The sequence below is a fragment of the Taudactylus pleione genome, unplaced genomic scaffold (assembly GCF_031769625.1).
Source record: "Taudactylus pleione unplaced genomic scaffold, aTauple2 ptg000041l, whole genome shotgun sequence".
Taxonomy (NCBI): domain Eukaryota; kingdom Metazoa; phylum Chordata; class Amphibia; order Anura; family Myobatrachidae; genus Taudactylus; species Taudactylus pleione.
In genome coordinates, this window is record NW_028284443.1 from 24,208,194 (window position 1) to 24,228,980 (window position 20,787).

At 42.3% G+C, this 20,787-nt stretch overlaps 2 protein-coding genes across 2 annotated transcripts in view; one reads left to right on the forward strand and one right to left on the reverse strand.

Annotated features, from left to right (window-relative positions):
* ZNF277 (zinc finger protein 277) overlaps window positions 1-14,921 on the reverse strand; it is a 105,709-nt gene extending 90,788 nt beyond the window's left edge. Inside the window, exon 1 of the mRNA XM_088457715.1 lies at window positions 14,620-14,921. Within this exon, the coding sequence (XP_088313841.1) occupies window positions 14,620-14,767 (148 nt within the window). The 5' untranslated portion in view covers window positions 14,768-14,921. The remainder of the gene's footprint in view (window positions 1-14,619) is intronic.
* A 778-nt stretch (window positions 14,922-15,699) lies between these two features.
* DOCK4 (dedicator of cytokinesis 4) overlaps window positions 15,700-20,787 on the forward strand; it is a 422,657-nt gene continuing 417,569 nt past the window's right edge. Inside the window, exon 1 of the mRNA XM_088457720.1 lies at window positions 15,700-15,782. Within this exon, the coding sequence (XP_088313846.1) occupies window positions 15,746-15,782 (37 nt within the window). The 5' untranslated portion in view covers window positions 15,700-15,745. The remainder of the gene's footprint in view (window positions 15,783-20,787) is intronic.

The following is a 20,787-nucleotide window of genomic DNA, read 5'->3' on the forward strand; positions in this document are numbered from 1 at the left end:
TGCAAGATATCCAGTCCATACTGAGTTTGATATTCTCATTTTTAATACCTTGAGCCTGATCAGCTCTTCTTATGATTATTATTACAGGTTGAGTCTCCCATATCCAAACATTCCGAAATACGGAATAATCCGAAATACAGAATTTTTTTGGCATGACTGAGATAATGAAACCTTTGATTTTTGATGGGTCAATGTACACAAACTTTGTCTAAGGCACAAATTATTGAAAATATTGTATAAAATTACCTGCAGGCTGTGTGTATAAGGTGTATATAACACATAAATGCTTTCTGAGTGTATATTTGGGTCCCATTCCCAAGATATTTCATTATAATATGCAAATATTCCAAAATACGGAATATTTCGTTATCCAAAATACCCCTAGTCCCAAACATTTTGGATATCGGAGACTCAACCTGTACTATCTGTCTTGAAGAAATGTTTGTATGTATCGTTTTAAAGATTTGTTTGTATATGTGAGATATTTGGCACTATTTGCTACATCATTGTGTTTTGATTATGTGCTGATGTTACGATTAAAATACCTTTTTTATTCATATTGGTTTACCCTATGTCCCAGCAAGGGTATGTAAGAGCAGTTTTTTTTGTGTTTTTGATTTTTCTAGTGAGGTTGGCAAATACCAAATGGAAAAACAATGCAATATACCAGCGCTCAAAATAAGGTAAATGCAATCAACATGTATAATAAACATACATTTTAATCATACAGACAAATAAATATTAAAATATGCATATATATGTGCAGTTCTTGGTGGTATCTGAATACACAGTAAACCACAATATGATCCACCATGTACTGCTGAAATCGCAGTTCATAAACACATCTGGAGCAATTGTCCCATGTAATTTCCAAGTCCAAAATATCTCCTATGGTGAATAGGGATGTGCACTCCCATATAGCTATATCTACCAGTTCCAGTGTCCAAACAGAATGCAGGGTCTTAATTAGCAAAGCTTGTAGAGCGATGGATGAATGGAGAGATGGATGGGCTCCTAATAGTTGGTGGTGGTCATATAAAAGCCAGTCCCTGACCAGTTTCGCTGTGTGGAGTTACAGCTATATCAAAAGGTTGGCAAATACCTCATTTTTACTGCTGCATCAATACCGGATTCCTTTCCTTAGGTTAGCGCTGAAAGTTTATTTTTTTCCCATGAACGTTGCTTGACCAATAACTAAAAGCTGGATACACACCATACGAAGGTGCGACCCAGCGATGTAACGATATATGGTGTGTAGTGTTCATTCTAGCACCCTGCACCTGTCACAATCCGTGCAGTTCCTCTTTCCTGCCTAGGGTGTCGCTCTCTGCCCTGCTGCTTGTAGAACACTCAGCTGATGCAACAAAATGCTGAGACACAGACCAGAGAGTGTTAGAAGCACCAGAGCAGATGGCAACACCCCAGGCAGGAGAGAGGAACTGCACGGGTTGTTAGGTGCAGGGTGCTAGAATGAACACTAGGTGTGTGCTGTACATACTGCAGCAGATGGAACAATGCAATGAACGAGACCATTGTGAACACACAATCGGGCATACAACACACTGTACGAGCCATACGTTATATCATTCCAATCTGCATCAGAATGATATATCATATGATACATTGTATAGTGTGTACCCATCTTAAGTCTCTGCTTATTTTCTCAGAGTACAAGTGCTGCAATTCCTGGCCTTTACATTTACTGAAGCAGTGGTATTACATTACTGGAAGATCAGTGGGGATTCAAATATTGGCAAGATTTGGTCTGAATTCCTAGAACATTTCCAGCAGCTATCAAATACATAAATAAGGCTACTAAATTTAAATTTTACATTTTTAATGCTACTTATGGTAGGTAGACACAAAAGGATTTTGTGTTTGTGCACTTGTGTGGTTTTCAGAGAGAATGGGCAAGATACAAAATGTGACTTTGAGCATGACACTATAGGAAACACCAGATATACTCATGAATATATCAGCAAGATGAACACTGCTATGGAATTTATGATGACAGTGTTATGGGGTTTATGAGGATTTGCAAGTGGTCAAGTGAAGTTGCCCATAGCAACCAATCAACTTTACCTATCATTTTACTGTATAGAATGTACTTGATAAATGCTAGAGAAGCTGATTGGTTACTATGGACAACTTGTCCTCTCTTTATAAGGTTTGATACATTTCACCCTAAGTCACCACCTATATAACATTCAACGAATGATAATCCTGTGGTTAGGGACAGAGTTGATGAAAGGGCCTGAGGATTATGACACAACCTGTGTTGTGTAACAAATAGGCCCAGTCCTTCAGCTAATAGCAGAGTACAAAGCAATACTAAAACACTGCATAACTCCTCAGGTCATGTATAGTGTACAGTAGCCAACGAAACACCCACGCTCCCTATTATTGAGTGAAAAAAATAAGAGGTTGCAATTGCGGTAAACAGAAACCAAAGTACTAGAAGTTTGGAAAATCATTGCCTGGTATAATAAGAACCAGTACCCGTTGTTTTATGGTTATGGGAAGACCTAGTCCTGGGTATGGCAAAAACTGCATAAGTCCATGGACACATCTTTACAACACTCACAGAGCTGGTTGGGTGTTTCAGAGTAATAGTGTGAAGTATGTTTTCATGGAGCACATTGGTTGTATTGAAACATTTCAATGCTACAGGATATACAATGGCTATAAAAAGGCATTCATGTGCGTTTTTCACATTTTGCTGTGTTATAAGACAGAACCATGATGGATTTATTGAAATTTATATCAACTAATCAACACAAAGTACTCGATAAGGTGTAAAAAAAAATAAACAAACTTTTTCGCCTATTACACTGCATTGCGATATATCGCGCCGGCGAAAAGATGCTGAAAATGAATACAGGGATAAATAAAATAGGCGAAAATGATGTCATCGGTGAAAAAGTTTCGTCGGCAACGGCTTTTCGCTCCAAATTGAGTACGGCCCTAAGTGTGCGGGCGAAATTGTAGTAAGGGAGGCCAACAAGAGGCATGTGGCAACTCTACAGGAGTTACAGTCTTTCATGACAGAGATGGTGGTAACTATGCGTGGGACAACTATAACATGCATGCTTCATAAATCAGGTTGTATGAGAGGGTGGCAACATGAAAACCCTTGATGAAACAAACTCACATGAAAGCCCAGCTACAGTTTGTCCAAAGACATGTGAGAAACATGACCATGTAAAGAAAAAATTCTATGAGACCAAAATTTAACTCTTCATGCAAAGTGAGGCAGGGACTATAAAGTTCCTAAAAATGAAGAGCTAGAGCAAAATCATGGAGGAATATCTGCTTTAGTCAACAAGTGCGCTTGGACTTTGAAGATTTATTTTTCAACATTACAATAGTCCAAAACAAACAGCAAAAATAACAATGGAGTGGTTTGATAGCAATATGTCCTGAAGTGGCCTATTCAAAGCCCAGATCTCAATCATATTTATAAATTGCTGTCCGCAATCACTGTCCAAACTGATGGAGTTCAGCAATTTTTTTTTTTTTTAGAATGGACTCAAATTCAAGAGGCTAGATATGCAAAACTGATAGGCACTTACCCAAATAGACTCAGGGTTATACTAATGCAATAAATTTTTTTTGTTCCTAATTCATTAATTTTGACAAATGATGAATACATTTTTCTTTGGCAAGAAATAAAGGGAAGAGCCTTGGAGAGATAATGTACTAACCAATTAGTTTTTGTCATTTTTAAAGTGACAGTTAGGAGCTGGTTGGTTAGTACTTTATCTGTCCAGTTTATCACTCTCCAAGGATTAGTACATAGACCCCTTTGTGTTCAGTGTGTAACCCCGGTCTGGATTTATAGAGGGGAGTATGGATATTATATAGTAAATGTACTTGATAAGTTAAGTAAAATAAGTAGTAACTTATATGTATGTAATGGACTGGGCAATATAGATAGGTTTATGGTGAATTTATACATACAAGTACTAGCAGAAGGCTAAAAATATGCTATAAAATACTAGTGACTGTCCTGACCTTGTGGCTGAATTGTGTGCTTGATGGCTGGTACAAGCGGAGAGCGGGAGAGGAGCGGGGCTCGGGAGGAAAGGCTGAGACAGGCATAGAAAGTGATGGCCGCTGATGAGAAAGGAGACATGGGGAGTCTCCAAGTGTTTGCAACAGCACCAAAATGGTAATGATCTGTAGAAAGCCTTCTTAAAATATGTGAAAGACATAAAATTATCAAAAAAGTTTTACGTATTTTAGTATTACCATACTGTGTCATTGTACATAATATACATCAAAGGGATTGTTTAAGGAGATAAATTAAAAGTATTGAACAGGCCTAGAGAGATCTCATTTTCATTGTTTTAACAAACAGTCCAATGTGAAAGCAGATGATCCCATATGGAAGCCCATAAAAAATTAGACCTTGCCCAACTCTTTAGCTCAACGGAATATGTTGCGCTATATAAGAAACGGTTAATAAATAATAACTGTTTAGCTCAATTAGGTGAGCTGCAAATGCAATTAAAAAAAAAAAATGTAATTACAAAACTTGCAGATTTAAAGGCATATAACTTCAAAACCAGTGTACATATCAGCCGAAGATTTTGGGGTTTCTTTACACCCATGGCAGCACTTATTATACCACATTTAGTTGAAATGAGAGATTGTAAGATAAAAAATTTTGAATATTGTATTGACTTGATGTAGAACGACTCAAGTATTAAACATGGGTGCAGGGTGTGTGGTGTGGGCCCATGTGCACCGCACACCCTGCACCCTTTATAGATACGCCAATGCATATAACCAATATAATTGTGTATGGCTGTGCTATCTCCACAATGCATGCTTAGTGGAAGCCTGGGTGTAACCGCTCTTGGTGCCTCAGTGGATCCGTAACTACTGGTCCTGAATGCCATCTTGGATTTACAGCTTACAGTATGTGTGAGAAGTGACCCTCCTGTCTGCTCTCCAGTGTTACCTGAGATGGAGGTACAGTTTGGGGGTTGTTTCTGCATATAACATTATTGGCATTTCTCTCCTGGCTGTGTTGGAGATACTGGAGCCTCCCTCCCCCTGCAGCACCCCCTCTCTCTCTTCAGTCCTCTCTGCTTTTAAGCCACCCTGCACATTTTGGTTCTCTCTGCTTGCTGTTGTTTATGCTGTACTGTGAGATAAGTTTTATGGGGTGGGGTCTCAACATCCCTGATGTATAGTGCCCCTACTCTCTACATCAGGGGTGTCAAAGTTATGGGACTACATATCCCAGTGTGGTACCCCACTAGTTTGTTAGGTAGTCTAGTGTTCACTCTAGCTCCGGTGGCAGGCAGGGCGCCGGAGCTAGAGAGGGCACTTACGTGCACGCGCGCTCCCGAAAAGGGGGCATGGTCATTGAAAAGGGGGCATGTCTATAAGACACGTCCCCTTTTCGTCAGTCTTGGGGGCGTGTCCAGCACTTACGGATACGCTGGGCAGCCCCCAAGCGCTGCTGACAGGGAGAATAGACGCCGGGCCACCGGTCACCGCACATTTCCCCACCCGTGGGACACGGTTTCGCGGGTGAAGACGGCACCCGCTGTGAGGGCAGGGTGCTTTTCTGCCCTCCTTCTGGAGGGCAGGGTGCTTTTTGCCCTCCAGATGGAGGGCAGGGTGTTGCACCCCGCTAAAATAGCCTAGCAGGAACACTAGTAGTCTTCAGCTGCTCACACTATGTAATAAGCAGCTACTGTATAGGAGCATTAATTTATTGTATTAAAGAGGACTGTTTGCATGTAGTGTAAAATCTTGGACTCTGCACTTATGCTAATTGTTTTGTGGTAATGGACAATTTATTGCTTCCCCACTTCAGTGGCCAGCACCATAAGCCTCTTTTATAGGATGCAGTTTGCAGTGCCAGAAATTTCCTGGCATGCTATGTATGGTGGGCAGGAGCCAGCAGATGCAGCAGAGACAGTTGAACTGCCACAGACTTCATAACTGTATGCTAACTGAGGAGAGAGTGAGGAGAGCGGTGAGACGCAGGCACTATCCTGAGACACAGAGGTGTTCCCGGTGACCGGAGATCAGCGTGGTGAGACCGAGGCTGATAGAGTGACCAGAGATTGGCAGAGTGTCTCTCAGACAGCGGTGTTGTTTGGCAGCAACGGGTCCCAGGCGAGGCTGGTCTCAGTGACATCTTCCCAGTGGAGGCGGGCAGAGAGGCGCTCTCCTCTTTAGTACAGCCGCTGGTGAGCAATACATTGCAGGGGCATATCTTCCTACATAATCGGCTGCCAGAGGTAGGAACACCAGATCATTGGGCAGGTACTGCCAGCTCAGAGGGCAAAGCAAAAACCCAGATGGAGGTTAGCAAGCCCTAGGTAACTGACACCTTCCTGCATCACTAAACCGTGAGAGCACCAGCAATTACCACATAACCCAGCAGATTGTGCTACAGACATCTTATTGCACATTTAAAGGACTAGTATACAGCAGTGAGCTATTAGGCAGTCAGCCATCTTACCACCAGCAGAGACTGTGACATTAATAAGAGCTAATAAAGAGGGGTAGGTACACCAGTATAGGCTATATTTGCCTATTCTCCCGAGAGTCGCGGGAGGCTCCCGATTTTTTGGGTAACCCCCACGCACCCCCGAAAGAGTAGGTAAATCACCCGTATCCCACCCACTTCCTAGTGAAGTGGGCAGGACGGGGAGATTTTCAGAGATGTTTACAGGTCCATACAGAGGGGGCGGGGCTACATTACGCAAATCACATAATTTATCCCCTAATGCCATCTTTTGTCTAGCCCCGCCCCCGAAGATAAGAAAAGCAGCTGCTCCCGGAAAGGTTCCCTGTAGAGTCGTTAAGTATGGTATAGGCTCAGTCAGCATGCTAAAACATTGACAGCAACTCTCCTCAGTCTCAGCCTGTACGCTGTAGCACAATAAAGTACAGCATAGCCTCAGCGTCTATGGGGGCGTAAAAGACTAAGGTAGATTTGATGCACAATTTTATGACTCTGGATTAATCCCAAAAAGATCTCAGCTCTATAATGTGCACCACTATGGCAAATTCAGCTGAACTGAGTAATATTTCTTTATGGGGCCCCATGGTATAGCAAATACATGTGGTTTAATTTATATATCTACAAACTCTGTTGTGATAAAACATTATTAAAGTGTTACATGTAGAGTTATTAACAAATGTGAGGTTCCATGTAATTGTATGCTATTGTAATTGAAAGTGTTTCATGAGACTTTTAAAACAACTTTAAAAGTTGAGTTCTCATATGTAAAGTCCAATTGTGATTGTTTCTGAGTTGAAGTAGGCCTCTTACTATTCATCTGGAAAAAAGAAGAATTTGTGTCAGAAGGATAGGCCACTGAGTCCTGGGTATCACACCAGCATGCCCTGCCACAGTTTTAGCATGCCCTAATAGCAAAACTGTGGCAGTGCATGCTGGGATGTGTAGTTCCGCTGCAGCTGGAGGGCCGCAAGTTTGACACCACTACACTACATTATATCCAGTGTCCATCTCCTGTGACTTGCAGTTGTTTACAGACCTGTGCTGATGGGGAAACACTCCCAGTTGTCGACCACTGCGTGGCTGAAGAGATTTTTCTGTTCAGGAACTGGTGGGATCTGGTTCTTCCGATACTCATCCTCAACCCTCTCAGTCCTCCTCTCCACCTTCTTCTGTGGCTACTCCTTTGAAGTCTGAGATCACTATGAAAAGAATTGATGCAGGCAACTACTTCCTCTGAGAAAACTCTGTCAGGCAAGATCTCTGAGTTTCATATTGAGCTCTCCCCTCTTCATCAAGTTATGCTACTCTGGAGTCTCAGATGCACCTTTCATTCACAGAAACAACCTTCGATTTGTTAATTTGTCCAAGAAGGCTGAGGGTCCCCAAGTGGAGCCATTCCTGGAAAAATTGCTAGATGATGCCTTTGGCCGTGATGACTTCGCTGCCCAAATTGCATGGAGGGGGCACACCCTATTGACCAGGGCTCTCCATACTGGTGGTCCTCCACACACTTTCATAGCTAGAACAAGGTTCCTTCACCTGGCTCGCCTGCGTGGTCCTTGGGAATACAATGGAAATAGGGTGGCTGTGTACCCAGACTTCTCTATGGACGTCCATAAATCTGGATGCCAATTTGTACAGATTGAACTACATCTCCATGATCTGGGCCTCTCCTATTCCATGATGTTTCCTGCCAGAATGCAGGACTCACTTCTTTGATTCCGCCCAAGCAAGAGTTCAGGAACCAGGACAGGGATGTTCATCCGGACTGGCCTGGTAAGGTTATCTTGTAAGCTGTGTTTATCTGTTTATCCTTGAGTGATGCCTTACTGTATTATGTTCTTGTCTATGGATATTATTTGTTAGATGTTTGCATATCCTTAGACATTACCACATTGCTCCCTTTTTTTTTTTTCTTACTATTTTATGCAGATAGAACTTATTTTCATTGAGACTGTTATGGTCTGTTAACCTGGGAGCCGGGGTGGCACTCTTGCCTTAGGCCTGGGCGACATCGAACCTTATGGCCAAGGTAAGCTTTGCTTCCCCATCTTACACCTATAATAGTAAAGTTTTTTTTAGTTGCGTATATTGTTCTGGGGTTTGTAGTTGGTGGGCTAGAGATCTAGGTATACTAGGTTGAAATGGGTTTACAGGGTGGGGTTATTGTGTGGGATGTTTTTCTCTTTTTATTTCATATGCCTTTGCTGTGTTCTTTTTATTATCGTTCTGCCTTAGTTCTTCACATTGCCAATGCATATTGCGTGTTGTATAGTAATGGGATTCTTAAAACTTTTAATGATATTAAGAATTAATTTGGAACTCTATGTTCTTCCGTTAGCTACAGCTTCACCATGCCCTTTCCGTTCAGTTTTCCCCTCATTCTTTACGGTTTGCTCTTGATCCTATTAAAATCCTTGTTGGGAGCCTCTGGAGGAAACAGTGATTTCTAGAATTCACTCCTATCTTCTTAAACTGGGTACACACTAAACGATGTGTGTATGTAGCAATGTAGCTGACGTTCCCAGCCGACCTATCAGGAGGCCCATACACATTGGGCGATCTGGTGACCGACCTACACCCCACATATAATGCTGCATGGGATAGTCAACTGCATCGCCTGATCTTACATGCTGAAAATCAGATCAGTCGATGAGGTAGACAACCCCACTTGAAAGCGCACTACACAATGTTTTGCATACACACTACACATTTTAACGATTTGTCGTTCCGATGTGTCGGAATCAGCCAAATCATTAAAAGGTATCGTGTAGTGTGTAGGGGCCCTTACTGACAGCCCAGAAGATGCACTAACATTGTTTAGACTTAAATAGGGAGAAGACCTGGGCTCACTGTAGGATGAGGAGTGGTCTCTGTTATGCAGTCCTGTGCCCGCCACCTCTGCAGTGTGATTTCAACAAATTCAGATTTTATACTACACAGTTTGATTCTGAGTAGGCATGGGGCCTCCGATATATGTCCTAAGTGCTTCACTCCACAATGTTCATTTTTAACATCCCGTCTGGGAATGCTACGCGGTCCAAACATTTTGGGTCCAAGTCACCAATTGTATCACCAGAACAGGGGGAGGGGGGGGGGGGTTGTACAATTTCTCTCTTATCTCTTCGACAGGGTTCTCTTCAACAGGGTTCAAAGCATTACTGTTTAATATATACTGTGACACAGTCAGATTAGGGGTCCCTCTCCTGGGTAGAGGTCTCCTTCCTTACACACACTGCAGCTGGGAAACAGTACGCCAGTCTGGATTCGAGTACAAGCTGGTCGGCGCCAGTCTTTATTGTACAACGTCAGAAATAACATAAAGAAAACATAAACATAAATCCTAGCCCTGTCGGGGCTCTAACTTCACAAGTGGTTCCCTCACTACCAGAACCTGGCAGGGCCTAATGCCCTCACCAGCAACAAAGGCACAGCACAACACTCACGGATAGGTTTTTCAAGTGTCTCTGAGCAAACTCCCTGCCTGCTCTCCCAGGTGAGACACTCAGCCCTAAACAAACTAGGCTTATATTGGCCACTCTCAGGTGGAAACCCTAACAAGCCTGTTACCAGGCTGCAAGGCCCAAAACCTGGAGTGGCCGTGGGTGGCTACTTATTTTTGACAAAAAAACCTGCTAAATGCTATTCTTCACCACTTGTCCAAAGATGCTAAATAGCACCAACTGAGAGCATTTAAGCACCCCAAATACCTTCAGCAGGGCTATTCAGGGGTATCCATAGTGATCCCCATGTCAGTGCATCTTTTGGGGGGTGTCAGGATGATTTCCCCAAATCTAACAAGACTTTTTGCCAATTTGAGTATCGCCGGGACGCGTTCTCACGTCCTTTGCAATTGAATAGGGCGAAAAGCGGGGACGAGCGCGATACTTTTCCGAGGGCAAAACAAGCAACAACGGCGAAAAGTCCGGCAAGCGAAAAGTCCGGGACTTTTCTCCGGCAATTGAAAACGGCCCACAATCTGGTAATTTTAACTAAACTAAATAAAAGGAATATTTTAATTTTACAATTATTCTACAACAAATTTGTAAAAGTGTGGATCAAGGCCTGTGCACTGAGTAAGAAACCCTTCTTTCTCTTTATTTCAGAACGTATAACTCTGTAAAAGGATCATCATCAGTAGCTCTCCTGTCCTATTGACAGGATGAGCATTTACATCAGCTATATATTAAATCAGAATTTACACGATACTGTATATGACACCAATTCATTCATATAATTCCAAATCCCTACAATCCCAAAACGAGTAGAGTGGTTGGTCTTGGTTTGAGAAATACATTTTCTTTCCTATGATGCTGTTGTTAGGGGGAAGGTGATGCTTCGCCTGCTGATGAGCTGGCACCTAGCGATATGGTACGGCAATGGTGTGATATTCTGGGATGATGGTGATCACCTCCTATGTAATAGGTGGCCCATTGTTTACTTTATTGTGATTCACAAACTCTTGATCTTATAATTGTGTATTTATTGTACTATTTTCTTGACATGGCATTGGCTATGTTTTGTATTTTTCTATGCCTTTTGTACTCTTTGGGTTTAGTGATTGGTGGGAGGGTCTCATTTATTGTATTTTCTTTTGAAAAATGTCAAAATTAAACAATTAAAAATCATGTGTACAGTGAGGGGTAAATGGAAAACAATAAAAATAAATAAATATACCAAAGACAGTATTAACTATTATTCCGGTAATTTTAGTTTAAAAGACTGTTTTACAAAATAAATTGGGAGACCATAGTTAATAAAAATCCAAATTCAAAGCCTTTTGAATGCAATTTTGTAGATCATACGCATATTTAGGAGCCCTAAAATAAAAGGCGAAAATGTTCTAGACATATGATGCAGCAGTAAGGACAAAGGGTATTTTACATTTTGTCCTGCCTATGATCTAACATTAATACCTTAGTAAAGAACATTTTGTTGGGGAAAATGCTGCTCCAGATGACCAGTAAATTAAACTTATGGTAAAAAAAATGTTTTAATTATTTTCCTGGCATTTCTTCACACCACTGATAAGTAGTAGTACACTTCAACCATAGGGAGGGAAAAAGAAAAAAAACAGTCCAAGAATTATCTGTAAAAGTTATATAATTTGATGTCTTAAGAACTGAATCACCAAACTTACTATAAGAGGAATCGGAGAAATGACATAGTTTAGACTAAAAAGATCCACGTATGAAGATGGTCAATAAATCAATTAGGGGACTATTCAGCAATAGTGACGATGTTGCCCAGAACATTATCGGGCAACATCGTCACAATTTCTTTTTTTATCAATTATAAATATTTATGGCTGCTATTCAGCATTATTTTGAGCAGGGACAGAGTTTGCGGTAACACGCTGTCCCTGCGAAGTTACAGAAGGCATTGTTTTCAGTTTCCGAAAACAATACCTTCTGTTACTGCGCATGCTCAGTCATGCGCTTCCGAACAGTCTCCATCCCTGCTTTGAGATGACCATGGAGGGATAAGTGCATCTCCAGCCTGTCCAAAGTGATTGACATGTGTACACAGGCTTTATATTAGCCTGTACACATGTATATTTATGTGCTTTTTTTATTTAACTTTTCTATATAAATGTTATATATAATAACACACAAATATAAATGTATACAGGCTAATATAAAGCCTGTATACACATGTCAATCAATTGCGGCAGGGTTAACAGGCTCTAGAGTGACTTACCTGTCCGCGGTCACTGAGAAGCAGTGACAGATACTGGGCCGTGTTACAGGATGCTGCAGGGACTTATTGGAAAATTTCCCTCTGTTCCTGCAGTTTTCGGGGAATCTAATGTTATTTTCTTCATATAACGCCATTCTGAGATGGCATTATATAAAGTAAGATTTTTTGAGTAATTTAACTCTGAATAGCAAAAAGCGTTAAAGCACTGTATAGAGATCAATGGCTGATCCCTACTGTGCGGTACTCTATGAGATGGAAATTAATGGAGAAGATAATTACATTATCTTCTCCATTATCCCATTGCTGAATAGGGGATTTACATAAAAAATGCGGAAATTATTTCCACATTTTTTCTGTAAAAACAAACATTGCTGAATAGACCCCTTAGTGATAACAATATTTCTATGCATTCTCCACAAAAAAGGGGATTATTACTGCCTCTATATATATTTTTAATAAGCAGCCTGTGGAGAATTCAAAAGATTTCTCCAGAGGCACCTTAAACTGGGTGCACACTATAAAATCTATCATCCGATATAGCAGGGCTCGACAAATCCCGGTCGCCAGGGCGACCATGTTTTCAGACCTGGCGACTGGATTTTGCAAAGCCGTGCTAGGATCAGGTGGCTGATCCCAGCATCGGCACAGCTGCAGGGGTAGGCAAAGGAGATGTGTTCCCTGCGGGACACATCCCTGGCCGGAGCTGGGATGCTGTTTCTGCTCCCATCGCCGGGTAAGCAGAAGCGGCTGGTACCTGGTGAAGGGACTGCCTGGTCCCTTCCACCAGCGCCAGCGGTAAAGTGGCAACGGAAAGGACTTGGCTCCGGGTGTGGGCTTACTGTAGCCAGTCACCCGGAAGCCTTGAGACTACTGCGGGTGTTTGGCTCGGCTCGCGGTCCAGCAGCCAATAGGAGGCAGACCCGACGAGCCAATCATGGCTCGCCACATCACAGATCCCGCCCCCTCGCAGCATCTTGTATTAGACGCCGCTGAGCGGGAAAGAGCAGTGCGGTGGCGGAGGGGGAGGAGACAAGACCTCCCGAAGAAGACAGAAGCATTCCGGCAGCCGCGGAAGAGGCCAGAAGACGCCGTGAGCAAGACAGAAGATGCCGGCTGAAAGAAGAGGCGGCGCTGCTGGCCAGGAGGGGCCAGCACCAGAAAAATGCAGCTTAGAACCGGACAGAACTGCAGGGGTGGAAAGTGAAAGAGCTAACGAAGCTCCCCCAAGCAGCCTCATCCACCGTAGCAGGTAGGTCCTCTGTGAGACCTATTAACCCCTCCCTAGACCACCAGGATTGTCGGGCACTAGGCCAGTGTGGTAAATCAGGCAAAAGGCCTGTGTGCATATAGGTGGGCACAATGCCCAAGCTACATAGGGGGCATTAGGCCCAATATAAGCTATCTGCCTCGCAATATAGGTGTGAGTGACCTGGGCATTAGGCCCAGGTCACTAAATGGCAAATAGGTGGGCCACCCCAAGCATGTGGGGTAGTGTAAGGTTTTGGTTTGGGACGGTGGTCTGGCTCCTATATTTTTAAGCTGGCTACTAGAATTTAGAAAAATTTGTTGAGCCCTGCAACATATTGTTCTGATGCGGATCGATATATTGTATACATTGTATCTATTGTGTATGACCAGTCGTTCCTGTCCTATATTGTGCGCTCGTTGGGAAGACTACTCTATCATGCTTTCTGGGATCTAGTGAAAATAGAATGACCGTCGCAACGCTTGTTACATCATATTGTGTGTACCCAGTTTTAGTTTTCTCTTAATAACACTGCCGCTATAGCCAGCTATGCCGATGCGATACAGATGGGACAGAGATTGCCAGAGAGTAAGTTACCATAACATCTCGCGGGTACTTTCTTTCCATACATTGCAATACTAAGACGTTCTACATGGCTGTGATAAAGCTGACTGCTGAAATAAAGGACATCTTGTCAAGACATTTGTCACTTACACTCCAACCTGAAATTAGCTGCCCCTAGGTAGGCCAATCCCGGGATCAGCGGGATCCCAGGATTCTGGGTCAAAACGCAGAGATTTAAATTTCCAAGTCTACTGCTCAGGTGCATGCGCTGCGCTCAGTGAGTGTGCTGACGGCCGCCGGAGAGAGAGGAGGGAGCCCCAAACGGAAACTGAAAATGGGCCCCCTCCTCTCTTAAGACCCCCCCTAGCTGCTACCAATTGCCTAGCAGTGGAGCCATAATCATTCTCCTGATTGTATTGGTCACCCAGATCCAATGTGTTAAATTAAATTAAAGGATGGGGGTAAACAAAGCACAGTATTTAAAAAGTTATTTTATTGAAATAGTTACATTCAGCATGGCCATGAGCGTTAGTGATCAGGGGTATCGTGGTGCCACTGTGGCTGTATAGTGACAGTGATAGTACAGAGCATGCAGTGTAACGTGTGTGTACTATACCTCCATCGTGTGTGCTAGTCCCGGCCTCTGCCATGCTGTCTCCTCTTCCGCGAGTGGGAGGGACACGGCGGGGGCGGCTGACGTGGGGAATTTCTACACAACAACAACACACGGCTGAGCTTGAGCAGGCAGCTGTCAGTCCAGCCATTCCCCACACTTAGCTCTCAGCCTCTGTACGTGTCTGCTCTGCGCCCTCCGCGCCATAATGTGCTACTAGCCTAGTACTACTGTGTCAGACTTATAGTTGTGTCGTCTATCCCTGTCTGTCACTCTTCATTAGCCAGGAAGGGGCCGGCTCCGGCTTGGTGGGCTGTGCTCTAGGTGGCTGCCGCCCTCCCTGCTGTGTCCCTGGGGCAGACACTTCCTGTGTGTGTAGTACTACATGTCCCGGCGTCCTGTGCGGCAGCCTGAGCTCGTAGCGTTGGTTTCTCCTGGTTACCAGAACAATGAGCGGGCAGCAGCCTGCGAGTTAGTGTGAGAGCTAGCGGTGTGCACGGCGCATGCTCCGGAGGTGCCCGGGGGGCAAGGGGCACACTACTAATGCCACACTGACTGACATAGGGTCAGGGCACTGATAGTACTACAGAGCGAGGGGAGGCATAGTCACACCTCACTCACTGACATTGCCCTCCCTGCACACAGGTACATAGCCGCACACTGACACACACACAGCACATTACCACACACACACACAGCTCTATTATAGCGCAGCACACGGCACAGGTATGCCAGGCGTCTGAGAGGTAGCTGGCACACAGTCATCGGGGCACAGGCACAGCTCAGGACTAACATTAATACAAGGACACCTATATAATACGTGCCAAGAGGAGAGCGGGCACCTGCGTGGCAGATAGCACAATTACTTGGCACCAGGAGCCACACGGGGGACCCGCACTGAGGAGAAGCGCACCGCATTGTCTGAGCTGCTGACACACAGGCTCCCCGGCTCCCTTCCTGCCACTGACAGCAGCCGGAGAGGGGGCTCGTACACAAAGGCAGGATAGAGGGGAGGGGGGGGGAGGAAGCGGCCGCCTGGGCAGCAGCAGCAGAGAGAGGAGCAGCTCTCACTGGCGGAGGAGGGATGTGTGGCTGCTCCTGAGCCATAGACACGCAGAACACTGCAAACATGTGGGTACCCACGGAGAAGGAGAAATACGGCGTGGGTGAGTGCTCTGCTGAAACTTTTCATCTCGTGTCAGCTCCTACTGCTGTGTTATTTCTGCCCTTACCTCTTGCTCACTGGAGAGGTGCATAGCCAACCTGCCTGCGGGTACATTACCCAGCACACACATACTGTAGCTGCACTGATTTATGCCTGGCCTGCGTATCATTACTAGTCATGTCATCTATACAATCACACATGATTACTGTATGTATTAGTGATGGGTATACAGCTGTAATACAAATCTATAGCGCTTGGGATTTGCTATAGGTTGAATGTATGCCTGCAGGGCATTATTTTGCATAGCATACATATGTTTTCTGCTCAGACCTGCTGGTACATGATTGGTTCTTATTAAAATTGACATAGGATGAATTTTATTTGATTGTGTTTTGATTGATATGATGAAATGAGGACATCGGCAATATATATATATATATATATATATATATATATATATATGGGGAAGTTTACTACATGTAAAAACAAAGAGACTGTGATTGAGGAAGCTTCGTGCCAACAAAGATGCACAGTTGTGGAAGGGTGATGGCAAACTAACTGAAAATATGTAATTTGATCATATGCTTTAATTGTTAATAGGTTCTAAAGGAGTTTTATAAATATTTTTTTTAATAATAGTAGGATTAATGATAAGCCCATTTTTTTGTTCAGGTGGCTAAAATATTTAATTATATATATATATATATATATATATATATATATATATTTTTTTTTTACATATGTAAACTGTATTCTTGCTATAGTATCTGCATGCTAATTTTAGCTTTCATCTGGTCTAATCCAATTTTTTATGTTGCGTTTTGTTGATGTTAATCCTCTAGCACTGTTGTGAATGGTCATATGTTATGTATTTTTCACTTGACAGGTTTTCAGTGTTTTGTAATATATATCTCCCTTTCAGATTTTGCGTGGCCTTCAAAACAGTTCTTGATTTCATCCTTCAGAGGAGAAATTGTGTAGTTCTTATGTAGTAAAATAAAATTCTCCATGATTTCTGAGCTTTGATAATGGAGAATTACACATCAGTAAATGAGCCTGAATCCCGGAGTTTCTTTGTATTGTTTCTCTGCCTTTCGTTGGTGCTTTTGTTTGTTTGTGCTGAGGGAAGTGTTGTGATTGTTGACATGATGTGAGGTCTGTTCCATGGGATGTCATTTACCAAGTCCCGCCTCTCTCTCGGCTAATGGACCTCTCTGAGAAACCATCACAGGCATCCTTTGTACTTTGTGGCACATATTTTCAGAATATATTACTGCTTGCTTTAGCTGTGGAAACAATAGCTGTATATCAGTTTGCCAGTTCATGGCCCATTAAATTCTATGGCACCAAAGCGGTTAATCCTGTAGGAATATAACATACAGAAATCTTCAATATCCACTGCTCATTTCCTATGGACTTGCTGCCATCTGCCCTGGTTTCTCTGTCATTTTATGGTCTTTTTCAAATCAGTGACAGACCATTTTGTTAAAAGATGAGCCATAAATTACTCTATGGTATACTAATACAATATTTAGAGCGACTTGGTTTAGCATGTTTTATTATTATTATTATTATTATTATTATTTTATTTTATTTAGGATTTTTTTTCTTTACAGAGACTTTATTTATTTGTCAGTTGTAAGTGCAATATATATGTTCAGTAAATATATATAAACAAAAGAAATAAACCAAATAAATTAACACTTTTTTGATAAACAAGCTATTTTTGTCCTGGTGCTTTATTAGCATATCAGCTGAAAGCAGTAAATTTGTGCTGAATTTAAAAAAAATCCAGATAAATGTGTTTTTAATTTATTAACAACCGTAAATAGTGCAGTTATACTTCATGTTATATCTTGGTTCAATGCAGTTTGAAGTTTAATGCTATCATATAATTTTGCATCTAGTGTTCTGCTTCATTTGTATTAACTTCTATGTACATTGCTGTTATTTGTTTGCATTTAGTAACTCAAAATGACAGCTTGAGCATTATTATTATTATTGATTTATAAAGTTCAAAATATTTTGGAACACTGTATATCGAACGATTCATAACACAGACAAATTGACACAAATAAGATACAATGCCATAAAAAAAGATAAAAATGACCATGCCTAGATGAGCTTACACTCTATGGCATGTATTCAATTCTCCACATTTTGTGAATACATTTCCCCAGCATCACCAATAATACTGACAAACTGTATGGGGTGCGAGGGAAAATTGTCAAAGTTAGTGATTGTGAAGTGCTGCCATTCTGGCCATAGCCCACAAATGAATCGCCTTTGGGGACCACTTGATACATAATGAAGTTCAGTAACCATTGTGGCTGCTGGACGGGAAAGTATGTGTTGTTATTACAAGGCAGCAGCATTATCCGCAACCAATAATAGAGCAGTAAATGGTGAATGGCATTTTTGTGCATATAGCCTTGGCTGAGATGAGAAGAGACAGTGGTAAGAGGAAACTTGAAACAAGAATGTCACATTATATTTAGAGAACGCAAAACATATGACAGTAATGGCATAGGTGATATAGCAGATAACCAGACACATTTCAATTTATCAAAGCTTAGCTGTCCAGAATTTACTTATGGATGTTGTCACAGAAACCTGTGTGTTGCTGTCCCCTCAGATACTGAAATAGAGCTGTCAAGTTGTTCTGCAACATTTTACAGTAGGTACTGTAAAGATGGCTATTTATGAAGTAATGCTAACTGTGCATTTTTCTTCTACATGAAATTGGAAAGTTGTTTCTTATTATACAGATTCCCTAGTGCAGTTTTAAATATTGTGGCATTTTAAGGAATGGAGCTTAGAAAGTTTTTTTTATTATTTATTGGATTGGTTTGTGGAAAAGAAGCAGCTTAAATCATGTTAATTAGAGGGAGCTGTCTTTGCCTTTGGTGCTGGTTTGTATGCAGAATTATTCTATGGTGGATCAAAACGGTTTTCAGTATTGATAACATGAGCTGTAATTGCACAGGGGCCAGTTGAATTACAGATAAGCTGTGTGATATATCTCTGTTGACTTATAAACCATTTTATCTGAATAAGCTGTTATCCTGTTCAACTCATCTTTTGAGAATCAAGACTAGATAATGATTGATTGGTGGTTTAAAACTAGTGGTTAATAAAATAGCATTTTTTTTACTTAAGTTTTCTGACCCCTTATGTCATATAGCAGCATACTGTATGCAATCTATTGTTAAAATATAAAATTGAAGTTTGCTAAGTTATACAATCCATAAAAAGTACAAAATCCTTCCAGGTTCAAAAGAAAGCAAAACAGTTACAAGAACAAAATCCAACACATGCTGTTAAAATTATATTTATCAGGAGATTAAAGTGAAAGAAGTATTGAAGATTTTGAGCTGGGCAATAGGTACTAACTTGGATAAACCAGCACACTTGGAAGCTATCGTTATGGCATATTTACATTCAGTTTTAGTAGGTACACCTCCTCATCAATGCAAATATCTGTCAGCACATCATGTGGCAGCAGCTCAATGCATAAAAGCATGCAGACATGGAATGATGGTTCGAGCAAGACAGGGTGGATTGAGTATCTCAGAGACTGCTGACCTCCTGGGAATGTCACTCACAAAATTCTCTATTGGCAGTTCTGTGGGTGACAGCCCCTTGTTATAATAAGAGAGGTCTAAGGAGGAGATGTTATCATAATCCCAGCTGTCGGGATGACGGCACTCAGAATGCTGGCGCCGGAATCCCGACACCAGACAGAATCCTGGTGCCAGCATTCGAACGCTAAGTAGTGGGCTTAGGGTTAGGGGTAGTTACTTTGGGGAGAGTTACATTTAGGCACTAGGGGGGAGGGTAAGGTTTAGGCAGCGGGGAGGGTTAGGGCTAGGTGTAGGGTTAGGATACTTACCGACAAGTGTCGATAGCCTAACCCTGTCGGGATGCTGGCGTCGGGTTCCCGAGCGCCGGCATCCCGTACCCAACCCCTAAGGAGAATGTTCAGACTGGTTTAAGGTGATAGTAACTTATATAACCATGCTTTACTACAGTGGCATGCAGAATAGCATCTCTGACCGCACAGCACATCAAACCTTGAGGTGGATGGGTTGCAACAGCAGACCACACCTGCGCTCCACTGTTTTCAGCTAAGAGCAAGAAACAGAGCTTACAATGGGAACAGGCTTACCAAAGCTGGACAGCTGAAGATTGGAAATATGTCACCTGGTCTCACGAAAGCCAATTTTTCTTGTTTTGCCAGATATGTAGGGTCAGAATTAGGATTAAAACAAAAAACATGAATCGATGGATTATCCTGCCTTGTGTTAATGTTTGAGGCTAGTCATGGTGGTGTACTGGTTTAGGGAATGTTTTCTTTGCTCACAGTAGGCCCCTTAATACCGATTGAGCATTGTTTAAATTCCTCAGTATTCTTGCTGGTCATATGCATCTCTTTATGACTACAGTCTACCCATCTTCTAATGGCTACTTTCAGCAGGATAACAAAGCACCAGTCAATTAATTCAGCATTTTCCAATTGCCTCCACAGTCACCAGATCTGAGACACAAATGTGCAACTGCGAAATCTGTAGCAGCTGCGTGAAGCTATCATGTCAATATGGACCAAAATCTCTAAGGAATGTTCCCCGCACCTTGTTGAAGCCATACCACAAATAATTCAGGCTTTTCTGAGGGCAAAGTAGGGTCCTACCCAGAGCAACTTATTTGTGGCGCAAGTAAGTGCAGCTGTATACCGCACTTATGGTATCATTGGGCTTGCACATTTTTGTTGGCTGCGAGCAAAATTGTGCAAGTCCAGGGAGAGATCGGGCTGTGAGGGGGTAAATTTTATGCCGTTACAACGGCAACTCACCCACTTAACTCCTAATTGAATCGAGCCCTAAGCATATATTGTTCAAGCCTTGATAAACTGGACACCTTACTAAATAGTTAATTTAATTTGTACATACCAATTTTATTATTGTTTTATATTTATTAAGCGCCGTAAAGTGTATGTAATGCCATAC